A 23722-nucleotide genomic window follows, 5' to 3' on the forward strand; every position below is an offset into this window, starting at 1 on the left:
TTTGTCTGACTGTTGAACTCTTTATTCTATCAGTGCCCAAAGTACAGTTCCGGAATACCATGTACACAGCCAGTGAAAATGAGGGTCAGGTCTCAGTCATGGTGCACCGCAGCGGTGACATCAGCTACCGGTCCACTGTCAGATGCTACACCCGGCAGGGCTCCGCCCAAGTGATGATGGACTTTGAAGAGCGGCCGAACACTGATGCCTCGCTCATCACCTTTCTCCCAGGTAGGACACTGATCATAGTAAGAACAAAGATAAAGGAAAGACAAAGGCCAAATATGGCAAAGTTCTGATGAATTTCTTTATCCATCTTTCCCAGATAAATATTCCTTCCTGTTAGACAATGAATAGCTCGAAATATTAATAAACTTATTTACATAGGTGGCCAATTACATAATACATAGATAAATAACACATATTTAAAATGTGACTACTACACCCAGAGGAAGATTCAGTCAAACAGTCTGTGTATTAGGCGTAAACATTGATAAATGGATTTCATAAACCCTTGAGGATTTTTCGGTACTTCTCAGGTCGATGTGTTAAGTTTATTGGTCAACCAATCAAATTAAAATAAAATTTAGTTTCATAACTCCTGAGAAATTCAATACTGGTGAATGGGAGCCAGGTGAAAAAAAATACAATTTAGCCTTTGCCCCTCAGGGGAAACGGAGAAGCCGTGCATACTGAAGCTGGTGGACGACTCGCTTCACGAGGAGGACGAGGAGCTCCGGCTGGTGCTGGGGAGTCCCAGGAGTGACTCGCCGTTTGGGGCGTCTGTCGGGGCTCAAAACGAGACACTCGTCAGGATAAACGACCATGCAGACAGTACGTAAGCGGCCATCCAGTACGTAGACAGTTGACCCCAAGTCCAACTCTGCATGGCATTTAAAGTCAAACCCAAGTGAATGAGGTGACGGTTTCTTCCTGAAGTCCTGGAAGTCGCAGATCGGTTAAACGGTCAAAGTTAACCTGGTCGGTTGTTTCGTCTTCTGCATCCCCTCGCTTCTTTAACCGCAGAGCCCATCATCAAGTTCGCCGAGACCAAGTTCAGCGTGAGCGAGCCACGAGAGGTCGGCCAGGTGGCGGTGGTTCGGATCCCCGTGCTGCGGGTGGGAGACTCCTCCAAGGTGTCGGTGGTTCGCGTTCACACCAAGGACGGCTCTGCCACCTCAGGAGAGGACTACCACCCCATATCCAAAGGTAGGGCCCTGTCTTCATCAAGCGCAATCTCATGACCTAGTTACTAAATGTGAGGGAGGGGTACAATTTTGGCGCCGTCGAGCCGTACCGCAAAGAGACCGTTTTCCATTGTAAATTATCCGAGTCTTACTAATCCCATACCCATGGTGCCACAATCCTGCTTACTAGCAGGGCCGAAAGCGTGACCTGACGTGCTACGTCCATCACCACCATCTGATTGGTCAAAATATATGGAGGTACTACTGTTCTGCGGATGGATTATCTGAAGGGAAGAAGGGCATATTCTATATATCATTCATTTTTAGTCGTATCGCACATCACGATGTATAGATGCATTCGCGATGAGTAACGGGAAAATTTCCATCCACCTACTTAAAAAAAGTACTATAGAACAGCTGAACAGAGTGGTTTTATAATACAGATTTACGCAGACAAATGCTAATTCCCAGCTCCTGTTATGTGGTGTGAAAGCGACACACTAAAGAGGCCAGGAACTAAATAGTCCATGGTCTAGACAGCGCAGGAACCATGTTACGGAACTTCGGTGTATAAGTACCTGCCTCTTCGCAGGTCGGGTCGGATCGATTCCTGTTTGCTAGTGGAAAAGCGCCACTTGACTATTCATTTACAAATAGACTTTTCAGTAGTTTTTCCTGAATACATTGTTGCCATAATCTTTTTTTCTGCAGTGTATAGCAATGATCAAAGCATTTTTCTTATATCCGTGGACTTTGTGGGACGTCTTTCTTTGTGAAGCAGTTATGCCCCCTTCCAGTGAGTCACGGTCACACACCCATGTTTCAGAGAGTTGATGGGGCAAAAATCTATGTCAACAGATGTGGAGTTTAAGGAAGGGGACACGCGACGTGTGGTGGAGGTAGAGATTCTGTACGACGGCGTGCGGGAAATGAGGGAGGCCTTCACTGTCCACCTGAAGCCTGACGAGAACATGGTCGCTGAGATCCAGGTGTGGGAAACACGCATGAATATACCGTGGAAATTTTACTGTTTGTGTGGAACCTCCTTCCGAAATTCCCATTCTCTGGGTCTATACTTACTGATGTGCAGTCTGTGTAACCTATACAGTATTTTAAGGTGCTCTACAGGATAACAGGCACTTCTTACACTATAATTTTAAAATGTTTTAATATTTTAAATAAACACTCCCAATTAATATAAATTTTTAAAGAGAAGCATGAAATAGTAATTTTCAGTTGATTCAAGATTTAATGGATTTCATCAGTTATTTGTGCTGAATCTGTTTTCCAGAAGTTCTGAAAATGTAAAAGTCTAAGTCTGTTAATTTCAGGTTTTAGTGTATGTTGTTTTACTGGGGTCTTGATTTTAGCAAGTGTATTCATTATTGCCGTCACTATAAGCCATGTGGTCCTATTTGTCGTGTGACAGATGAGCAAAGCCATCGTGTACATCGAGGAAGTTAGTATGGCCGATGTCACCTTCCCCTCCCTGCCAGAAGTGGTCTCCCTGCTGGAGTACGACGACACCGGTCGGACCACAGACCGCCTCCACCCCACAGCTGGTTACCCTGTCATCTGCGTTACGGTGGGTCCATGCTTCCTCTTGGGGGGGTGAGATGCATGATGGGATGCCCTCAGGCATCTGTGATTGATGGTGATGGCCGGGTTTTAGATTGCCGTATTTACAAAACCAAAATATCCGCACAGCAGTGTTTCTTGACCCAGTCCTTGGGGACCTGCAGACAGGCCTGGTGTTTGGTGTTATCGAATGTTTGGATCAGGTGTGCTGGAGCTGGGAGGGAGCAAAAATGTGTCTGGGGGGTCTCCGCAAACTGAGTTGAGAAACACTGCATTACAGGGTCCGCTTAATTGTCATTGAGAAAATCAGTTGGAGGTCTACAGTAATTGCATAGACAGGGTGGAGATCTTGTGCTTGATTTCTATCTGCTATAGCTGGAACTCTGTTAGCACGTCCAACACAGCTGGTCCGCTGTGGTATCTAGTTTCCACCCCTGGCTGCTTATTAATACAGACATCAAAGTATTATGTATGAAGAAAGAAATCGAAATAGTCAGGCATTACTAAAGGGAGCTGCTTAAATGACTACCTGATCGGGGGGTGACAGCTGTCTTGTTATATTAACAAGTTGGTGGGTCCCAGACGGCTAATAAGCCATGAAGACTGCAGCTAAATAGGCTAGCGGTTACCGTTTTGCATAACGATGGAGGATATTCCCTGAGGCTTCGTAGTTCCAGAAAGAGAGGAATTACTGCTTCCTGAAGTGGCCTGTGGGGACATTTTCATGGCGTGTCTGTTTATGTATTTGTGTATATAAGTATGTGTGTTTTTATGAGTTGGGTCAAAATAAATAGGATTTCTAGCAACTGGTCATGACCATCTCCTTCTTAATGGTTCCATTCTCACAGGCCTGCAATCCAAAATACTCAGACTACCACAAGACAGGCTCCATCTGTTTTAGCGAGCACATCAACAACACCCTGACCCGGTACCGCTGGCTGGTCAGCGCTCCCGCTGGGCCCGATGGTGTCACTAGCCCCATGAGGGAGGTGGACTTTGATACCTTCTTCACGTCCTCCAAGCTCATCACTCTGGACTCCATTTACTTCCAAGCCGGCTCGCGGGTTCAGTGCGTCGCCCGCGCCGTCAACTCCAACGGTGACGAGGGCCTGGAGATAAGCAGCCCAGCTGTCACCATCAGCGTGGAGGAGGGTGAGTAGCGGAATTTACTGCCAGCCCCTGGGTATTCCAGGCACTTAGGGTGTTTCTCAAAACCAAAAACGCAAAGATCATACTTGTGGTCTTGGCAAAGCAGCCTCGTTAATTTGCCTCCCGAGAACGAACTTGAGACACAGTGAATCATGGGATCAATCTGGTTTGATGAGGATGCAACTGATTCATCTTTGATATTTGGGGCGGGGCAAGAACGACATTCAGGGATTTTTACCGTCCACTGTGCTTCTGTTCTTGAGTATTGAAACTGGTCTATGGCAATGGAAGATAAAATGGATAGACGAGAACACAAATATGATGATGTATGCATACTGAGAAACACCCTTAATGAACCTATAAGTATCCCTGAAATGATGATGTCATAATGAGTGCCGTGTGACCTGATACGTGACCGCAGGCTTGTGCCAACCCCGTAACCTGGGCACGGTGGGTGCTGAGCCCTTCTCCGCCAAGCTGCGCTATACGGGAGCTGACGACCCCGACCATGCCAACCTCATCAAGCTGACAGTCACCATGCCACACATCGACGGTGAGCCAGTACACCCGTTCCTCCTCATGCCCCCCCTCCACCCCTAACACCCTGCTTGTTCCCTCCATGCACACAAACCAATAGGCACCTTGGTTCTGATCACACTGTTCCGGTGTTTTCTTTCACACCGAGCCCCCAGCATGGCTTTTCAAATTCACACTGAGAGCCACCCCTCTCGAAACCTCGTAGTACTTCCCACACCCCCCCTCCCTCATATATTTCCATGCCATCTCTCACTCTGTACCCACCAATTACGCTAAGTGCCACCCTAATGCTTGACCCTCCCTAGGCATGCTGCCAGTGATCTCCACTCGGCAGCTATCCAACTTTGAATTAACGCTCAGCCCAGACGGCACACGGGTGGGCAACCACCGCTGCTCCAACCTGCTGGACCAGCACGAGGTCACCACCCGTCACGGCTTCCTTACCGACGCTGCCCACGGCGCCAATGTCATCGGGGATGCCATGCCGTACCAGTACAGTTCCGCCCTGCGGGGTGCGGGGGCGCTGCGCTTCTACAGGAACCTGAACCTGGACGCCTGCCTCTGGGAGTTCACCAGCTACTACGACATGTCCGAGCTGCTCACGGACTGCGGGGGGACGATCGGGACCGATGGGCAGGTGAGCCTAGTCGTTTTAGCCAAAACACAGTGTGCTGGGAGGGCGAGTGATATGTGGCTCAGCAGGTTACAATGCTATGCCAGTGATTGAACGTCGTCGGCTCAAATCCCGCACTCGGCAGAGTGGTTTCAACACTGAGTCTCTGAACAAGGCCCTTAACCCCCAATTTCTCCTTGGACCATTGGACCCTACTCCCTCAAAAATTGCTTTGGATAAAAGCATCTGTGTACCACTTTGTATAAAAGCGTTTGCTAAGTAAATAAAAACAAGTCACAGACACAATGATTTTGACTGACATATCAATACGCCCCCCTTATAAATTTTTCAACCATTAGAAAAGGGAAATGTCCCATCAAAACCAGCTCACGATTCCTAACATTTTATTACCAGCCAACATCTGAACTCAACATTTTCGAAAATGTTTGTGGGTAACACACTTGCAGCACACTTTGGTATAAGAAGAAAGCAGAAGTCGCAAGTTTACTGGGCTCTTTGGTGGTCGTTTCCTTCTCAGTTGTTGCGTTTCTGTGTAGCACTCCAGCATAATTCACTTATAGTGATCAAGTAGTCCGCTTACAGTGTTCATTTTGGGTGTTTTTATGCATGACAACTTACAGAAAAAAATTTAACTACACATTTTTTTTTTTTTAGCTTTGCTTTGCATCTGCTTCTGGCTAGCTACTGTATGCTGCATGCACAGAAAACATGACGGGAAAAAGAAAGTCATTTTCTCTCATTGACAAATATAGACTCATCAAAGCTTATGATAAACTGGCAAAAAACGAGCCGCCGACATACAGCAGCGAAACTACAGGCAGCTGTATTTTATGTACAACATAGTACCATATTGCTGCACCAAGGAGACCAAGGAATCACGGCAGCGGTGAATGAAATCAACAACAGGTGGACTGACATGAAGTTGTTTTTTATGTTATTCCATAAAGGAACCACACAACAAGCAACAATAACACGAAAGCCATGAATAACATGCAAACACAGGGCAGTTACACAGCGGGTAAGGTGCATCCACGGCGGGTAATTACACAATGGCTAAGACACACGAGGATCAGGCAAGAACCGCGTATAACCACAGTTAAAAGCACACGTGACAATTGGATACACAGCACAAAATGTAACTACACTAACAAATATGATGATGATGATGATATTGATGACGATGAAATACAAACAGGGGCTATATGCAAGACACACTCAGGGCCATATACACGCACTCGTGAGGCATGCTGGGACATGCAGATGATGCCGGCTACAATATTTTAGAGTATTTGAATTATACATAATTCAATTATTTAATTTGCACAGTACTGTCATTTGAAACAGCTGTACTGTATTTTGAAAGAGTTAATAAAATTCAGTAAATAGCAACGCTGTCCATTTTATTAGCTGTTATTCATGTAATAGATATACAAATACCAGATGGTAATCTGCCTGAGCTATAAATAAAAAGTAAAAAAAATATAATGATAAACTGCTTATAGTGATCGATTTCACCCAGACGGGCATGATCACTATCAGCGGATTCCACTGTATTTATTTTATATTTTAATAATTTAATTATAAATCATACAATTTTTCATGTTTCACTTTCAGAGTTTCTGGATTTTATTTATGGAATGTGAATTTCTATTTACTGTGACTTTGGTAAATTATTGACGATGAAAATTTATCAAATGAGAATTAAGATAGCAGATTATTTGTCTTCTCTGGTTAACTTTAGCCTGTCTTTTTCTTTCTTTATTTAACTTTTATGTTGACAAACAGTCATTGACAAGAGCTAACATGCATTGCTGGTGGGCCGATACTGCCCCCTACAGAACAACTGCCTGTAATGCCATGTGAGAAGATTCAACTAATATTTACGCACAAACAACAAGAAAAAGTCCTACCAAATATTTACAAGGAAAAACATAAAATGGAAAAAAGACAGCTGTGGGGTATATGACACACGTTGGCAGCCAGAATTAAGTTTTTAATTTTCATGACATTTCTGCTCAGTTTCTAAGAATCTGTGCAACTAGTGTTTTTTAATATTTGAATACAGGTATCCATCAAACCTCTATAGTGGCAGCACAGTTCATTTGTTTTTGTTCTTGCCGCATGCTGCACATGTGGTCAAATATGTCCACTTCAGACGTCTCTCAATACATTTTAAGGCTCTTATGCCCGTATATAAGGCTGCTTCAATGGGAGACGAGTTCAGAGGAGCCTTCATGCACACCACTGCTGCACTGACCCACTGTTCCTGCACTTGTGGCTTTCTGTATGTTTTTCGTAATCTCTAGATGCTGTATTGTGTGAAAATCCCAGGAAGGTGATTGTTTCTGCAACCACCATATCTGGCCCCAGCAATCCCACCACATTCAGAAAGTTCAGGTCCAGAAAGTACAAATCCAGGCCAAGATTTTGTTTCAGCCAACCAGCTGAGTATAAAGTGTCACAGTCACAGAGTATTTAACTGGTTGGTTGGAACAAAATCTTGGCCTGGATTTGTACTCTCTGGACCTGAACTTTCTATCTCTGTCCAAAATCATTTGCATTACATATCTTAAACATTCTAATGCTTAGCTGCACAGAGCCTGAACCTCTTGCCTCTGTATGATTCAGTTGCAGCCCCGTGATTCAATTTTTGGAGGAGCAGGTGGAATAATTACTATACCAGACATGGACGAGAGGCTGATTCTGAGTGCTGCATTGCCTTAATATTAACACTTGGGAGCCTGGATTCTGGTGGTCGGTCCAAATGGCTCAACAGCCTGGCCAAGATTCACACTGCAGAGTCATTGTCTTTGAATGTTTACACTGTGCAAACTGAGAAACACCTTTGTTTCAGACCTTTGAAGTACTAAATGTTCTCTTGTGGCATTGTGTCAGGAAAAATTTTAGCCAGGAAACATTCAAGTAATAGGCCCTTAATGACCCCGTGGCAGGTGGAACAATGATGGCTTAGTCCTGTTGTTTCCATGGTTATTGGCAAGGTTTATATGTGAATTGGCTTGAGGTTTTTTCTGCGTTTTTCCCCCCTAACTCTCTGCTTGTCTCTCACCAGGATGCAAGCAGCCTTGATTGATATGTAGATTGGTCAGAACACCGTGCTTTGCTAGAAGTATTGGCGTGGGTTGGTAGGCTGAAGCTCGCTTTTATGCGCATTTAGTATTTCAAAGGTTTTCAAATTGCTTGTGTGAACGTGTTTGGGGATAATCAAGTCAGCTCTGTGGTCGTCAGTATTACTTCTCTGCAGTTTGCACAGCGTAGAGTGATCAGCCAGCTCCACTGGTCTTCCCAGCATATACATTACTTAAAACTGCAGAATTTGGAATAATTTCTTTTGATATCTATAGTGTCTCCAGCTTCTTTGGCCTCAGCTCATTTAGCTTCATCTTTATTTGTTTCCAGCTCGTTTGGCCCTAACTTATTCAGCTTGTTTGTTCAACTCCAGCTTGTTTGGCTTCAGCTCATTTGTAGACAAATTGTTTGTTTCTTGTTTGTTTAACTTCAACTCATTTGCCCCAGTTTGTTTGGCTTCAGCTCGCTTGTTCAGCTATGCATTGTTTGTTCCCAGCTCATTTGTGGGCAGCTTTTTTTATCCATATTTTGTTAACTCCAGTCTGTTTTGATTCAGATTTTTTGTTCAGTTATGGTTTGTTTGTTCCCAGCTCATTTGTGGGCAGCTTGTTCCCCTCTAACAATTTTTCATTCTAGGAACGTTTACCGAATGTTACGATTAAGGTATAGAAACATTCAAAGTGTCCAGTTTTCTTGATGTTCCCAGAATGCTATTCCAATACTAAAACAACTACTACTACAAATATGACCAATAATATACAAACAAAGAAAGTATTTGGTAGAGCAGCAGGTAACACAGTTGCGTTACACACATATAGCACTTTTTAAAAATATTTTATATTTCATATAAAAAATAATATTTTAATGTAAACATGGAAATAACATTGCATTAACGTTACAGTAAGAATGTTCTCTGGCAACTTTGAGAAGACCTTCAAATAAAATTAGCTAAAGTTCTGGGGACATTCCCTATTAGCCGAGTTTATCTATAGTTTGTTTCACTCCAGCTTGTTTAATTCCAGCTTGTTTGTGGGCAGCTTGTTTTGCTTAGCGTGTGGTAATAGGGTCTGCAGATCACACCTTCATTATCTTTACCTGTTGACAGGGTCAGTGTATTTGCACAGCTATTGTACGGCTCTTTGGAGTGATTATGACATGGTGACAAGTGCAGAAATGTCTTAGAATTTGTAACCAGTAATGGATCTGTCAGTGTCACCCCCCCCCTCCAATCTCCCAATGTGCCAGCTTCCGGAAGATTCACTAGAATGACACATCACTGTCACACTCTGTGGCTCCTGAATGTGAGATAGTGGAGCTGCCCCCACAGGTGTACCGTATTTCCACGCTTCATAAATAGAAATAATCACAGAGAAGAAACCGGTCTGATGTTTAAAGGAAATGACAAAAATCCTTTATATAGCGGATGGATGGATGGTTCCTTAAAACGATTGTATTGTCTTAAAGATTTCTAAAATCCATTCTGACATTTGAACTATTAGTGCCCTCCATTCCAATCGACTAATTAATGTTATTAAAAGGAAATGTAATGTAATGCAGTGGTGAACACACTGCTGTCTCAACCTTTTTAGAACATTTAGAAATTTTGAATATTTACAAAAATAAATGTCTGATGTTTTCAATTATATATGAGTAAAATAAAATTGATCAATCAGATATTTTTGTTTTTATATGCATTTTCCACATTGTCCTAACTTTTTTGGAAATGGGCTTGTATAACATTCAGAGATTAGTGAATGTGTTGTATTTTTGATGGGCAGGTGCTGAACCTCGTCCAGTCATACGTGACTCTGCGTGTCCCGCTCCACGTATCCTACGTCTTCCACTCTCCCGTGGGCTTGGGCGGCTGGCAGCACTTCGACCTGCAGTCTGAGCTGCGTCTCACCTTCGTGTACGACACTGCCATCTTGTGGAGGGATGGTATCGGGAGCCCTCCTCAGGCAGAACTGCAAGGCAAGTCAGCGGTTGAGAGATCAGGCTGATAAGCTGGTGACAGCCAATAGATCGTATCTTTAAATTTCCCAGTCCGATGGACTTATTCTGTTGACCATCTTGTCCCTGTCTTCGCTTGTTGCAGGTTCTCTGTATCCAACCAGCATGCGGATCAACGAACAGGGCCGCCTAGTGGTGAACTTCCGCACGGAGGCTCGCTTCCGAGGCCTTTTCGTAACGTCACATTCTGGTACAGTTTACTGGTTGCTTCGGCCTTCTTTTGGGCTTTGTTGTTAGACGATAAGAAAAGACTACACCCAGGGAGATGTGCTCTTCGTGAGACAAGGGTTTAACTTACCGGCATCTGAGCTACACACAAGAACAAATGCAATCCAAGATGGCTGCCGGAGCTTACTTGCTTTAATCAGTTGTTATTCCCCTATTGGTTTCATTGACACTGCTAATTGCTGGCAAAAATACCTTAAAATGCCTTTATTTACGAATAAGCCTTCCGGCTCCTTGCTGCATTTGAATTTTCCGTGCTTATCATTCGGCTCCAGGCTCCTCGATGTCCTCCATGGTCATGTGCACCGATCACCCAGGGCTCACCTTCAACCTGAGCCTGGTGAGGAGCGAGCAGACGTACAACCAGCCCATGCAGCAGTGGACTTTCACCTCCGACTTCGCCGTAAGGAAAACTCCACCTGCCATCGTTGTCCCTCTCCAATCCCTTGAGACCTGATAGGACTGGCACAGCAGAGAGCTGTTCATTTATTAGCTTAGCATGGATAGAAACATCTTTTTTCTAAGAATTGTGAACCACCAAGGAGAAAACTAGAATATTCTAGAATTCTGTAATAGCTGTTTTTAGGAATCTGTCAGTGTCTGACAGCACACTGCCCATATTTTTGCCTCCATAATACCCCCTCATTTTTGCTCTTCTGCTTGGCTAACATTTTGTGGGCCATGCCTGGTCTTTATGTATTTATCGCAATTTTCTGTGTATAACCATGTAATTTCCCGCTTTTTCTCTGTCTGGCTCTGTGTCTGGTGTCCAAAACTCTGAATAGTCTTTCAAACGTGAGCTCTCATCTGCTTTCCTTCCTTGACCACCCTCTTCTCCCAAGATACGAGATTACTCGGGCACCTACACTGTGAAGCTGGTCCCATGCACGTCTGCCCCCACCTTCGAGTACAGTTTCCCCCCTGTCTGCAGCCCCCAGGAGCCTGTGACCTTTGACCTTGACATTCGCTTCCAGCAGGTAAGCATAGTCTAGGATGGAATCATAAATATCCTTTTAAAGGCCCCGTCCAGTCCGTTGTCTTTGACTCCCAAGGCACTGTTTGTGGAGAAAAGCACCAAATGTATTTTTTAATAACCCCCTTAAAAATGTATTCATTTTGCCCACACGTAGGTGAGCGACCCTGTACCCGTGGAATTCAGCCTGAACACACAAATGTTCCTGTTGTCCAAGAAGTCACTCTGGCTGTCTGATGGCTCCATGGGTTTCGGACAAGAGAGCGACACCGTTTTTGCAGCGGGTATGAAAGCAGAGTCACAATTATGTCCAGTATGACAATACCACCACCTTTGGGCCAAAAGACATTATTGATAGCCCGTTTCAAATGAAGGAACGTATCTTTCTTTCACAAAAGACATTCAGTATGTGATTCCATTACTTGCACCAGCACTGTCAGGAAAAAGGTTACAGACCCAGTACAGCTTTGTTTCTCAAGGTACAAACAACATTAATGTACCCTGATGGTACAAACAACATTAATGTATTGCGATGGTACAAATAACATTAATGTACCCCAATGGTACAAACAACATTAATGTACCCTGATGGTACAAACAACATTAATGTATTCCGATGGTACAAATAACATTAATGTACCCCAATGGTACAAACAACATTAATGTACCCCAATGGTACAAACAACATTAATGTACCCCCGATGGTACAAAAATGCTCCTCCATTTCTGTACCTACAGCTAAGGGTACAATTGGCAGACCCGTGAGGGTATATTCCCAGTGACAAGTAATTAAATCCTATAAATTACAAATTGGCATTTTTTTTCTGACGGCGTGGCATTGTTTTAACTAGAATATTTTGCCACAAAACAAACATCATGCATGTGACACGGTGGCTGACATGACAGAACAGGCGCCTCACACCTGTGGAGATTCTCCTTGCTCTGTATGTGTGTCTGTATGTAGGTGGCCCATCCCTAGGTTATCTGTTTTTTTCTAAATTATCCCTAGTGTGTGCTTCTGTGTGGGGGATTGGTATCCCATGAAGGGCATCCCCAGCCCTGTAACAATGCATTATGTAATAATGTAACAAATTGAATGATGATAATAATAATTATGATAATTATGATAATAATAATAATAGTATAATGTTGCAATATATTATAATGTAGCCTAAAAATGTTACGTTTTGTTGAGTTATTACATAATGCGGTGTTTACATAATGCATTGTTACACGGTGTGTCACGTGTTATGTAATAACATCAAATGTGATGAAAATTTGTTATATTTTATCAAGTTATTAAGTAATATGGCATTATTACATAATGCGTTGTTACATGCCCTAAGCTTCCTGGATAGGTTCTGGGGTCCCCCAACCCCTCATTGGGTAAGCTGCTACAGAATCGGACAGATCATCACCTGATCTTCTTGTAGTTTGATCAAAGTCATTCAATAGTTTTTTTAAATGGATGTTGTTCAAAAATCTAAACAAATTCTTCCCATGTTTGGGACCCTGATGCAGGTGACACAATCTATGGCCGGGTGATGGTGGACCCAGTGCAAAACCTTGGCGACTCCTTCATCTGTAACATCGAGAAGGTCTTCCTGTGCACCGGCGCCGATGGCTACGTCCCCAAATACAACCCCAGCAAGTCTGAGTTTGGCTGCCTTGCCGATTCCCCCTCGCTCCTTCATCGGTTCAAAATCATCGTAAGTATGGCATAGTGGTATGCTGCCTTACAGGCAAACCATTCAAACCTTAAGCCAAACACAACCAAACAGCATTTGTCCCATATTAAGATTGCTTCTTAAAGCAGTTTCGAAAGCAAGCTATACTTACAGAAGTTTTCTGATATAATTCATATATCGTATATCGTCTGTATTGTTTTCTTCAGGATAATAACATTAAAAGTAAAATGGGAAGCAAAAACAAAATCTCTGCTAACCAAGTCTTGGACCCGTCACTAAGATCTCTTAGGAGTGTACATGACATTGCTGAGAAGATTCATGAGTGTGCTGAAGAAGTTCTATGGGGTTGAGGGAATTGGTAACAAGAGTCATAATAAAATCAAAGACTGAGAATTCCTGGTTGTGCTGAACTCACTTATCCATGAAAAAGTCATACAAACTGGAGTCGCAACGAAATGTGCTCAAAATCAATGTAAACCCTTCACATCACATTCCCTGCTAACAGTTTTTCATTCTTGTTCAAAGTGTCCAGTTTTCCTGATGCTCCCAGAATGTGATCCCACTACTACAGCTAAGATTAATAATATAAAAGCAAACAAAGTGTCTGGTGGAGCAGCAACACTGTCTGGTTACATGTCAAAGGGCATGAGGTCCAGGCTGGATGGCGTGTTTGCGGATCACACATATAACACTTTTTTCTACATTAATTGCGTTAAAATGGTATTGAAGTAATAATTGTGTCATGCTGTGTGGTAGAAATTTATGACAGTCGGTGTTGCAGAGTATGACGTTTATTTTCTGAATTCAGGGAGCAGTCACCTCACAGTTCCGTCAGTTCCGTGGTTCTGCTCAGAGAACTTTTTGGGTAACATACCATTTATAGTGGCACACAGATAGTTTGTGCCCCTTCCTCGAACCAGATTAATCTGGCTAGGGTGGAGCACATGCGCTCTAACATATCTACTTCATGCAGTTTGCACCTTGCCAGCATGTATATACTTTATGCAGTCTGTATCCTCATATGCGCTTTGCATGCTCCCCTAACTCATAAGCGTCTTCCTGTTCGACACGCTTCCAGACTCACACCTTTGCTCTCCAGCCAGCAATTCTGTGAATTCTAATGAGCTTAATGTTCTAGCGAAATTATCCCACTAAGGTTAACTCTTAATTGTCTTTAGCTTACATCCTTGGGTGCTCACTGTTTAACACACAGGTGCTCTTGCATTAGTATAAAAATACATTCCAAAGCTGTTTAGAAAAATATCCCTCTAGTCAATTTTTCTCTCACAGCTGACATTGACTGAACCTTTGTTGAAATCTTATCTTGAATAGAACTGAAGCAGCTCCAGAAAGAATGTGTTGAAAAGAACTCAGACTGTGCTTCTCCTCATATTTACCGCCGCCCTCAGGACAAGGCTCAGCCCGAAACGCAGGACAGGAGCTTTGGGAGCGTCGGCTTCAATGCGCTTCTGGCCCTGGAGGACCCACAGGCGCAGGCCCTCGTCAGGCAGCCAGGCTCCGACGGATTCAGAGTGGACTCCAGCCCCCTGTTCCAGGTCTGTCTCACCCTGCACTTGGCTCCATGTGTGTGGAGTTGGCATGTTCTCCCTGGGTCATCATGGGGTTTCCATGGGGTTCTCTGGTTTCCCCTCACAGTCAAGCAACATGCTGAGGTTAACTGGAGTTACCAAATTGCCTGTAGGTGTGACTGGTGTGTGTGCATGCGTGCGAGTGTGTGTGTGTGTGCGTGTGTGTGTGCCCTGCAGTGAGTTGGCACCTGGTCCTTGGTTGTTCCCTGCCTTGGATGGATGGACAAATAGAGGCTATCCAGCCAAAGACTATCTGCTGCTGCCCAGAATGAATCTCAGGACAATGATTTCCCTAAACTTTCCATCAGTCAATTCCCATTTAAGGCCTTGTGTTCACAAATAAGAGCTAATATTCTACTACATTAGCCTGACATTTAAATCCAACACAAGGTACAGAACAGGGAAGGGCTACAATTTATGTGTGTACCATGGGATTTGAACCTATGGCCTTGCATTACTAGAACAATTCTCTATCTGGTGAGCACATGTTAGTTATTCACTAGCCACATGGCCTAGCTATACACTAGTCACATTATCTTTGTTCCCCTCTATTGGTTCCATGCCCCAGACAAGACAAAATGACTGATAATGGATCATTGTATACCTAAATAAATCAATGAGACCTAGGTGTTCCCCCATCCCAGAGTCACCCCTCCCCCACCTCGTTCCAGTATATTTGGATATTTTTGGTTATCAGCAGAAAGGACCTTGCCCTGCTTGAGAGCTGCATTTCTCCTTTATCTCTGTAGGTGGCGACAGGGAGGGCATGGTACCTGCACACTATTTACACAGTGCGTTCCAGGGATAATGCCAACCGTGGTATTGGGAAGCGTAGCCTGGAGTACCATTCCCTGGCACAGGCTGCCAGTTCCTCGTCCAGGGCGTCTCGGTCCATGAGGTCAGCTGGTGGGGTGCAGGACATCGCAGACAAGATTGGTGCTGAGAACAACAGAGGTACCAACATCATGCATATCGCGCTGGACTACAGCCGCCAGCGGACGAGTGCGGGTGGGGAAATTTTCGCAGATGGTGTCGTCCCACAAGAGCTCGCCAGGCATGGCAAGGAAGCAGGCCTCGTAACGACAGTGGGTGTCCTGGTGGGACTGCTGCTCTTCGTCCTCGTAGTCATCCTCCTCATTTTGTTTGTGTACTCCAAGAAGAAGGAGAAGAAGGCAGCACCGAAGGTGTGTGGGAGTAAGGAGCCCATCATCACACAGGGCTTTAGCGCTGCCGACAGCTCGGAGGTTTGACCGACATCCAGGAACCTGCCAGCCCTTGGCTTCATTATTTAGTCCATTATATTTGTTTTGAAAGCCCTACAAAGCAATTCACCAACATTCTAGGAGGACTTTTGTCAAGCGGCATTGTGCGAAAAAGGCTTGGGGTTCAGACTGAGGGCTTGTCATTTTAATTTTCATTTTCTGTAAAACCTACTTGAATGAACTGCCACAAGCTGGCCAATGTAAACTGGCCAATGAGATACAAGCTCCATCCAGCAATCGACAGTAAAGCCCCCCACTGAAAAGCAGCACTGCATATCAGGAACTCTTCCATTTACCGGCTTTGCCATCCTGTTTGTTTATATATATATATATATATATATATATATATATATATATATATATATATATATATATATATACTTATAGAAACACACACACAGACATATATAGACACATTGAAACTTTGATGTAAAGTATGTTCATAATATCCTTAGCTGTAAAAATGTTGTTTGAAGTTCTGGCTTTCGGTCCATGTACTTTACCAGTTCTTAGTCTACCCTGTAATCTGTATGTAATGTATTGCTGTTCTAAACATTGCCATCAGAGATGTTGCTGTTTGTAAACAAATGCCTGATTTTAATGGAGGAACACTGGATTTTTGTAGATTCGTTTTTTTAATGAAAGTTAATTTGCTTGTAAAAGAAAGTGCTCTTCGTTTTCTGTATGAAAACATGGGCGCAGGTAATGCTTAAGTACGTTTTGTCACTTGCCTTATACCAACTGCATTTTTTTGCTTTCTTTTTGTGGGGGTGTCGCTGCCCTTCTTTCGGTCACTCTTCGTAACGGCAGCTGTTGTTTCACGTTCACATTTACAAAGAAAAATGTATGTCCTTTATATTATTGGATTGTGATTTTTAATGAACCCTTTATTCTTTATATATATATATATATCAACTGTTTTTCATACTTACTGTCCAAGACATCGGATCTCACGCCTATATATTACGTGCCATTTGTACTGTAAACAGTTGTGTACGTACGTGTGCGGCTGGGAACATTTAGTGTAACCTGGATCAGGGGCGCCGTAAGGGGGAGGAAAGCTAGGACGATTCCAAGGGCCCCTGAGTGACAGGGGCCCTAAAAAATTAGGAAAATAACTGGATTGGTTTGGACTGGGGGGCCTAATATGATATGCTTTCATGGGGCCCAAAATCTCTAGCAACGCCCCTGACCTGGATGGTAATGGAACCACTTTTTAAAGTATTGTTATTATGGTTGATCGTCTGGGAATAATCGATTGCCAAAAGACATGGCTGAGAACAATTATTTGTTTAAATTAATAATATAAATGTTAGTAGAATGACTGCTGCATTTGGACATGCGTTTATTCGCTTAGCATCAAGGTCGTTTTGTTATTTATACCTCATCTACACAATGCATGCAGTGACACGGGGTATTCACCGAGACTTACCAACAATAAATCGGTCCTAAGGGATTCACGGGACTTTTTGGTGCAAATATGTTAAAGGGGGTTACGATTCAAAACTCATTTCGTGTCTAGTATTTTATGAACGCTATGCAATGTTTGGTAATGCTTTCACTGTCACGAGTTTTTTGTTTTATATTTTGCTTTTTTTTTTTTGTTTTTATTGGTTCTTTGTCTAATTTTTAAAATAATTATTTGATTATCCCCGAAACGTTTAGTTATAGACGATAAATTCAGAATGAAACTGAATTTAGTGTACTGTGTATGGTTGTATGTATTGATGTGTATACATACTTTAAAATATACTAAACTATATAGTGTTTTGGGGAACGGTCAGTGTTAAATATTTCCAAGGTACTGTAAGTATTTGTAACATAGACCTCTGAAGCACAAATTTATTGTCTTTTACAAAATAATTAAAAGTCACCAATAAAGAGAATGTGCCTTTCTTTTCTCAAAGTGCTTTACGTGTGTATTAAATATATGACATCATCATAATAATAAATCCTCTTCGGCTATTATCGTGTTTTAATTTACGATGCGACGTCTTCAGTTTTGGGTGGGTTAAAGTAGATTGAGTTCGTCAAGACAGTAAATCACGCTAGTTACCTCTGATACATTTCAACGTACTACTGAGCCACTTAATCTAAGGACTTTTATTTTGATAACAACTCCTGGAGCGTCGGTAGAAACCTGAGTTCTAGAATCCCATAATCCCAGAATCCCTTTCGCTTCCGCCTTCTTTGCCGAGCCAAGTTGTTGTTCTTCATTAACATGGCCATGGCGGGAGCTACCGGTGCCAATGAGTTGCAGAGGGAGCTGGTCTGTGCAATTTGCCTGGACTTCTTTGACGACCCAGTCATTTTGAAATGCGGTCACAATTTCTGTAGATTTTGCATACTGATGCATTGGGAAGAGAACGGCGGCGAGGACGTGGGTTATCAGTGTCCGGAGTGCCGACAGGTTTGTGTTTCTTGTGGCTGGGCAGTTGTGCTCATATGCAGCTAGTAAAAGAGATGATCAGTTTCTGAGTTTGCTGCCCAAGCGAAAATAATATTGGATCTGTCCAGTAGATACATGCAAAATTTAATGCAAATGCGTGCAAATTTTAATTTGACTAATATAGAGCTGTTTTCATTCGAATAGCAAGATGTTTGGATTTGATAGTTGCCTAGATATGCAACGATGGCTGATGTGTAGATTTAAATCTTAAATACGTAATTTCAGATGCAGTCCTTTTTTTCCACAGATATTTGGAAAAATAAGTTTCACGAAGAACTACCTGGTTAAGAACTTGGTAGATAAATTAAGTGAACTGGATTGCTTGCGACAATGCAAGCCTCAGAAGCCAGCTGAACAGATCAAACCAGAGACCAGATGTGAGCGACATCACGAAGAGCTCAAACTGTTTTGCCACACTGACCGGAAGCCCATCTGTGTCGTGTGCCGGGAGTCAAGAGCCCACAGGTAAGTAAACAGCATCCAAACGTTTATTTGCGCACGTATTAAATTATTTAGAATTCCTTTCCATATATAAGCGATGCATCTAGGATTGCTCTTTGTCGTCGTTATATCGCACCAAGAGGAATCCGCTTTATCACCGCGGAGATTACATTGCAGTGTAACTGATAGAGATCAAAAGTACGATCTCGGTGACTTATTTATGCGATAGGCATAGCTAGAAAAATACGCAATCTGTGTTAACCGACAAATGAGTAATGAAATATCAGCTCGTATTGGAGGAGGAAGGGGTCAAAACAGATTGCAAAACGTTTGTCTTTAGGTTCATTTAACTGATATTCACAAAGTAGCACTTGTTTCACTGTAAAAAAAAAAAAAAGTTACTTTCGCGTAACAGGTTTGAAAGTCAGTGCTGTTTTGATTGCTCAATATTAAAATACATTTATTCCTATTAGTAAAAGTATTATCTGTTTCACGTGTGCAATTCATGTACAAACGTCCCCCGTTGTGTTTCTTCATGGTACTAAAGATATCCTTCCCCATGCAATATGTAAATGCTATACCGACGTTTTGACACCCGTTTTTGTTTGTGCCTTCTGTAGGCACCATGACGTGTCTCCCATTCCTGAGGTGATCGAAGACATGAAGGTAAGAACAGTCAGGATCTGAAGGCCATAACTTAGAGTGAAGCAGTTCTTTGCTTTGCCTGTTGGAGTTGAGGTTTTTGTTATCAGACAGTACAGAACATGTAAAAACATGTCCCCCTGCCTCAGTATTTTAATGCATTTTAATTGCATTTCCTAGGCAGACCTGAGGATGAGGCTCATCAAGCTGAATTTTCACAGGACGCTGTGCGCCCAGGTGATAGCGGCAGATGAGCGATCAAAGACCAATGTCAAGGTGGGTGTGAATTGCTGGGCTTGTTCGCCCCCTGCTGGCCAGTTTGGTCAGTGAATAAAAGCTACCTGACATTAAGGAGATCTGCTTAAAAAATCTGTTTTCTATATATGAACCAGCTTTTAATAAATGTAATATTCATTTGGTAATATACTGGCGAGTATGGTTTTGGAAATCCATCCAGTCTAACAGATTTTTGTGTGTGGAAACCAGCTTAAGAAACAGGAGCTGAAGGAGAAGATTGAGAACGAGGTGGGGGAGCTGGTTCAGTTCCTGTTGGATGAGAAGGATGAGCTTCTGGCCAGCCTGGATACAGAGGAGTACACATATGTCTCCGTGATCGACGAGAACCTGAAGGAGGTGGAGCGCGAGATGGCGACTGTGGACGTGGCTATCTCAGACATCCAGCGCAGCCTCTCAGATAGCAGCAGCTTTGAGGTTTGCTTTTCAAGATTACATTTGGATGTATCTCTAATTTGTCCATGTCGTCTGTCAGTTTTGCTTGTATCTTAAATTTCAGAATGCTAATTGTCTTAACTTCTTTTCTGCAGGGCATTTCCCATACTACTTCAAGGTATTTTTTTCTCATTTGATTTATCCTTTCATTGGTGTCATTTCTTAATGGGAATTAACGGTGTATGTTTGTGGTAAATATACGTGTTGTGGTTCCCTTAAGGCCTCATCAAGCGCTTCCGATACAATCTACCGACTTCTTGCCGAACTGGGAGGAGTTCAAAGGTCCCCTTCAGCTCATCCTGTGGAAGAAGATGATTCACGTGCTAAAAACAGGTAAGTGCAGCTTCCGTTTTTATTTGTGTTTAGGATTGTAACGCCGGCCTCTTTTATTAGGCCTGTAATGTGGATACAAGAAAAATGAGGTTTTTCCATGTAAGGGTCTCCTAATAGCCGTGGGTTTATATTTGAACTAATTCTGCAGACACAATACTATGGAATCTCTGAGAGCACAATGGTGTTGCCAAGATATGATGATGAAAACCATGCAAACAATTACAGAAAGAGCACGACATGATCTTCTGGAGTGTGCCACCTTGTTTCTCTGCTCTCCACAGGTCCTTCCAACCTCACCCTGGACACGGACACCGCCCACCCCAACCTTGTGATCAGCGGCCACGACACCGCGGTGGAAGAGGCACGGAGCCGGTCCCAGGAGCCAGACCTGCCACAGAAGTTCACCCGCTTCTTCGGCGTCCTGTCCACGGCCGAGTTCTCTTCCGGGCAGCACTACTGGGAGGTGGACGTCCGTGACAAGGGGGTCTGGTACCTGGGGGTCACCACCAAGTACAGCAACCGCAAGGGTTTCGTGAACCTGTCCCCCTCGGCCGGCTACTGGAGCCTGTGCCTGCAGGACCGGCTGTATGCCAATGAGGAAGATGCCCGCCTGCCCATTGCTGAATACTGGAACACGCCACGAGTGGGCGTCTACCTTGACTACGACGGAGGCCGGGTGTCCTTCTACGACGCCGTCACCATGAAGCGTGTTTACACCTTCGACGCGTACTTTGATGACCCCGTCTGTCCGTTCTTCAGCCCCGGGAAGAACAACCCTGGGAGCAGGATGCATATCTGCCATTATTACTAAAACCTGCAGATGCCAGACTTAAAAAGGAACTGCGGCATCAAGACTGTAAAAAGGGACATAAAATATTTTTAGCTACCCTGCCCATGTGTTAACCCTTCTAGTGCAAACTTTTGTGACTGTGACCTGTTTTTTTTTTGCAAGTAGATTAATTTTTAGTAGCTGATAATGTGCAGTAAAATGATGGTAAATGAAATCTTATTAAATGCATTGTAGAATCTAGATGTGTATTTGAACTTATCATTTTTTTGTCTAATCACGACATTCATTAATGGAGTCTGACTGAAGGTGGTTTTTTCATTTCTGAGAAAGTTGCGGTTGAACTTGCTACTTTTAACTGATTTCAGGAAAAGTGTCTTTCTGCTTGCGTTTGTGTGTCATTTTTGGTTATTTAACGTTGTATTTTATTATTTTAAATCAAGGATTCCAAGCTTTTTCTGGATCCTCTGGATAAGCATTCTCAACAAATGAGTGCAAGCATTGCAGCTGAACTAGGGGCTTTGGGGTGCATTCTGGTCACTCTACCATAGTTATTTGGGCGTGATGTTCCAGTTCTTTAAAAAATGAAATCGGGCGCAGCACTGTCTGGCTGTCGTCCTTCTGAATAGTGTACATGCTTTATATGTGTGCCGGTAGCTTTAAGACCTCATAAGCGAAAGTGATGCTAGTTGTTGTTGTTATTCTTGCTATTGTTGCTATAGTGCAATTGATATTAGGTCATTTCAGTCAAGTGTAGCAGATCTACGAGTTTTTATGAGATTTAAATTTTAAACAAAGCTCGTTTTCAAGAGCAGGTTATATTTTTATGCGCTGTGCGTAGCCCTCTTCGGATTTTTTTAACATGTCAAAGTCGGATATTTCTGTCAACACGATAAATTTATCACCTGAGTGCAGATTAGCCACCTTAACCTCCCTCAAAGGTAGAAGTGTTGGTGTTGTTTTTTTTTCCCTTTGTTTTTAACCCATGAACTTGCTGTTTTTTTTTTTTTTTTTTTAAAGTTTTGTAGTCATTAGCTATATCTGACATTTCAGATTGTCTGTAATGAACTGTCAAAATCTCTGTAAAATAAAATGTAACTGTAATTAACATGTTTGTCTTTTAAACCAGTTGGATTTTGCTGGAAGTGACCGGCTCTGGAGATGGTTGAGTTCCATGGTGATTAATTTTAATGTACAGTTGATAAATCAATAGAAGTATGAAACAACGAAATGAAAAGATGAGCACTCGTGCATCCATGAGAAGCGTTTGGGTTTGTATCAGTGTTTCAGCTGCTGTATGCCCCCCCCCCCGAAAGATAAGGTGTTATTAGCCTCTAAAGCCAAGGACGTTTCTCAGTGGTTTTCCATAAGACTTTTGTTGGGTCTAAGCAGCCTGATGGCGTCACAGAAACCAAGCAATCAGTCCATGTAGAAGGTCACAAAGTATGAAGGACATTGAACATGAGTAAGGGAGAAAGGCAAAGTGCATAATCTGTAAAAGGAGTGCGACAACGTTTTGGTAGGAACGTTTGAGTAAAAATGCAGAATGTCCCACAAGCCTTTGCATTACCTTCAAGGTGAAACGTTGAAAATTACTGGTTATGGAAGAACTGGACCAAGTAACCAACCTGCCTGAGGTTAGTAGGTTAAACGGTTGAAACCCCTCTCTAGTGGTGATATTTATTGTCAATGTGGGGAGAAGCGTGTGAGAGTATCCCACAGGGAGCAGTCGGAGGTACAAGGTATTTGCATAAAATACAATGCTAATTTTCCTTCATGGCTTCATTAATCAAAGGCCCTTTTACTGTGCCTGTATGATGGGGTGTGTTTTGTTATCTTTGAATTATTATAAATTACTACAGCAGATGGCGCTATACTACCAGTGATCAATGGCACTCCTGCAAACAGGTGTTTCAAAACGTCTTTTGAAATAAATTTATCATGTGATTTTATCCAACTTAATCATGACTATAGATTATTCTTCAAATATTTATCTGAGAGTTTAGCACTTGTTAGAAGAATTTCAGCCACATTCATTATGATGTTCCTGTAAAATAGGCTTCTGTTCTTTTGGGGTAACACTTTATCTGATGGGGCACAAATAATGTAGTTTTATGCTATTACTTATGCATGAATTAATCACCAACTTGGTTACATGGTGAACTTGTGTTCATTCATCATTAATGAGCTGTGATGCCTTGTATCTCTACTATATCTCTTACTATTTCTGTTCTGTAAACTTTTGTGAACTACTGAAGGAACAAGTAATGAATAACATAAGTGAAATACTGATTTCATCATTAGTGAATCATGATAAATCTTTTATTGCAAGTAGTAACTATTTGTTCATGATTTGTACTTCAGTAGTCACTGAGTTAGGGGGTGGCATGGGGGTGCAGTGGTTAGTACTGTTGCCTTACCC

At 42.8% G+C, this 23722-nt stretch overlaps 2 protein-coding genes across 2 annotated transcripts in view; both read left to right on the forward strand.

Moving 5' to 3' along the window:
- frem2a (FRAS1 related extracellular matrix 2a) overlaps window positions 1-17825 on the forward strand; it is a 60588-nt gene extending 42763 nt beyond the window's left edge. The window contains exons 9-24 of the mRNA XM_072701870.1: window positions 34-231; window positions 670-834; window positions 1027-1209; window positions 2046-2176; window positions 2617-2772; window positions 3614-3917; window positions 4336-4467; window positions 4757-5088; window positions 9951-10143; window positions 10268-10372; window positions 10683-10810; window positions 11250-11384; window positions 11538-11664; window positions 12902-13089; window positions 14478-14624; window positions 15407-17825. Coding sequence (XP_072557971.1) covers window positions 34-231; window positions 670-834; window positions 1027-1209; window positions 2046-2176; window positions 2617-2772; window positions 3614-3917; window positions 4336-4467; window positions 4757-5088; window positions 9951-10143; window positions 10268-10372; window positions 10683-10810; window positions 11250-11384; window positions 11538-11664; window positions 12902-13089; window positions 14478-14624; window positions 15407-15907 — 3125 coding nt within the window. The 3' untranslated portion in view covers window positions 15908-17825. The remainder of the gene's footprint in view (window positions 1-33; window positions 232-669; window positions 835-1026; window positions 1210-2045; window positions 2177-2616; window positions 2773-3613; window positions 3918-4335; window positions 4468-4756; window positions 5089-9950; window positions 10144-10267; window positions 10373-10682; window positions 10811-11249; window positions 11385-11537; window positions 11665-12901; window positions 13090-14477; window positions 14625-15406) is intronic.
- Window positions 17826-18093: 268 nt separating this feature from the next.
- Window positions 18094-22408, forward strand: trim47 (tripartite motif containing 47). The gene is made up of 8 exons (XM_023805217.2): window positions 18094-18329; window positions 18616-18833; window positions 19430-19475; window positions 19632-19727; window positions 19938-20162; window positions 20276-20298; window positions 20401-20513; window positions 20795-22408. The coding sequence occupies exons 1-8, from the start codon at window positions 18141-18143 to the stop codon at window positions 21322-21324; spliced, it is 1440 nt and encodes a 479-aa protein (XP_023660985.1). The 5' UTR covers window positions 18094-18140; the 3' UTR covers window positions 21325-22408.
- The last annotated feature ends 1314 nt before the right edge of the window (window positions 22409-23722 follow it).

This window comes from Paramormyrops kingsleyae, chromosome 18 (genome assembly GCF_048594095.1).
Source record: "Paramormyrops kingsleyae isolate MSU_618 chromosome 18, PKINGS_0.4, whole genome shotgun sequence".
Lineage (NCBI taxonomy): Eukaryota > Metazoa > Chordata > Actinopteri > Osteoglossiformes > Mormyridae > Paramormyrops > Paramormyrops kingsleyae.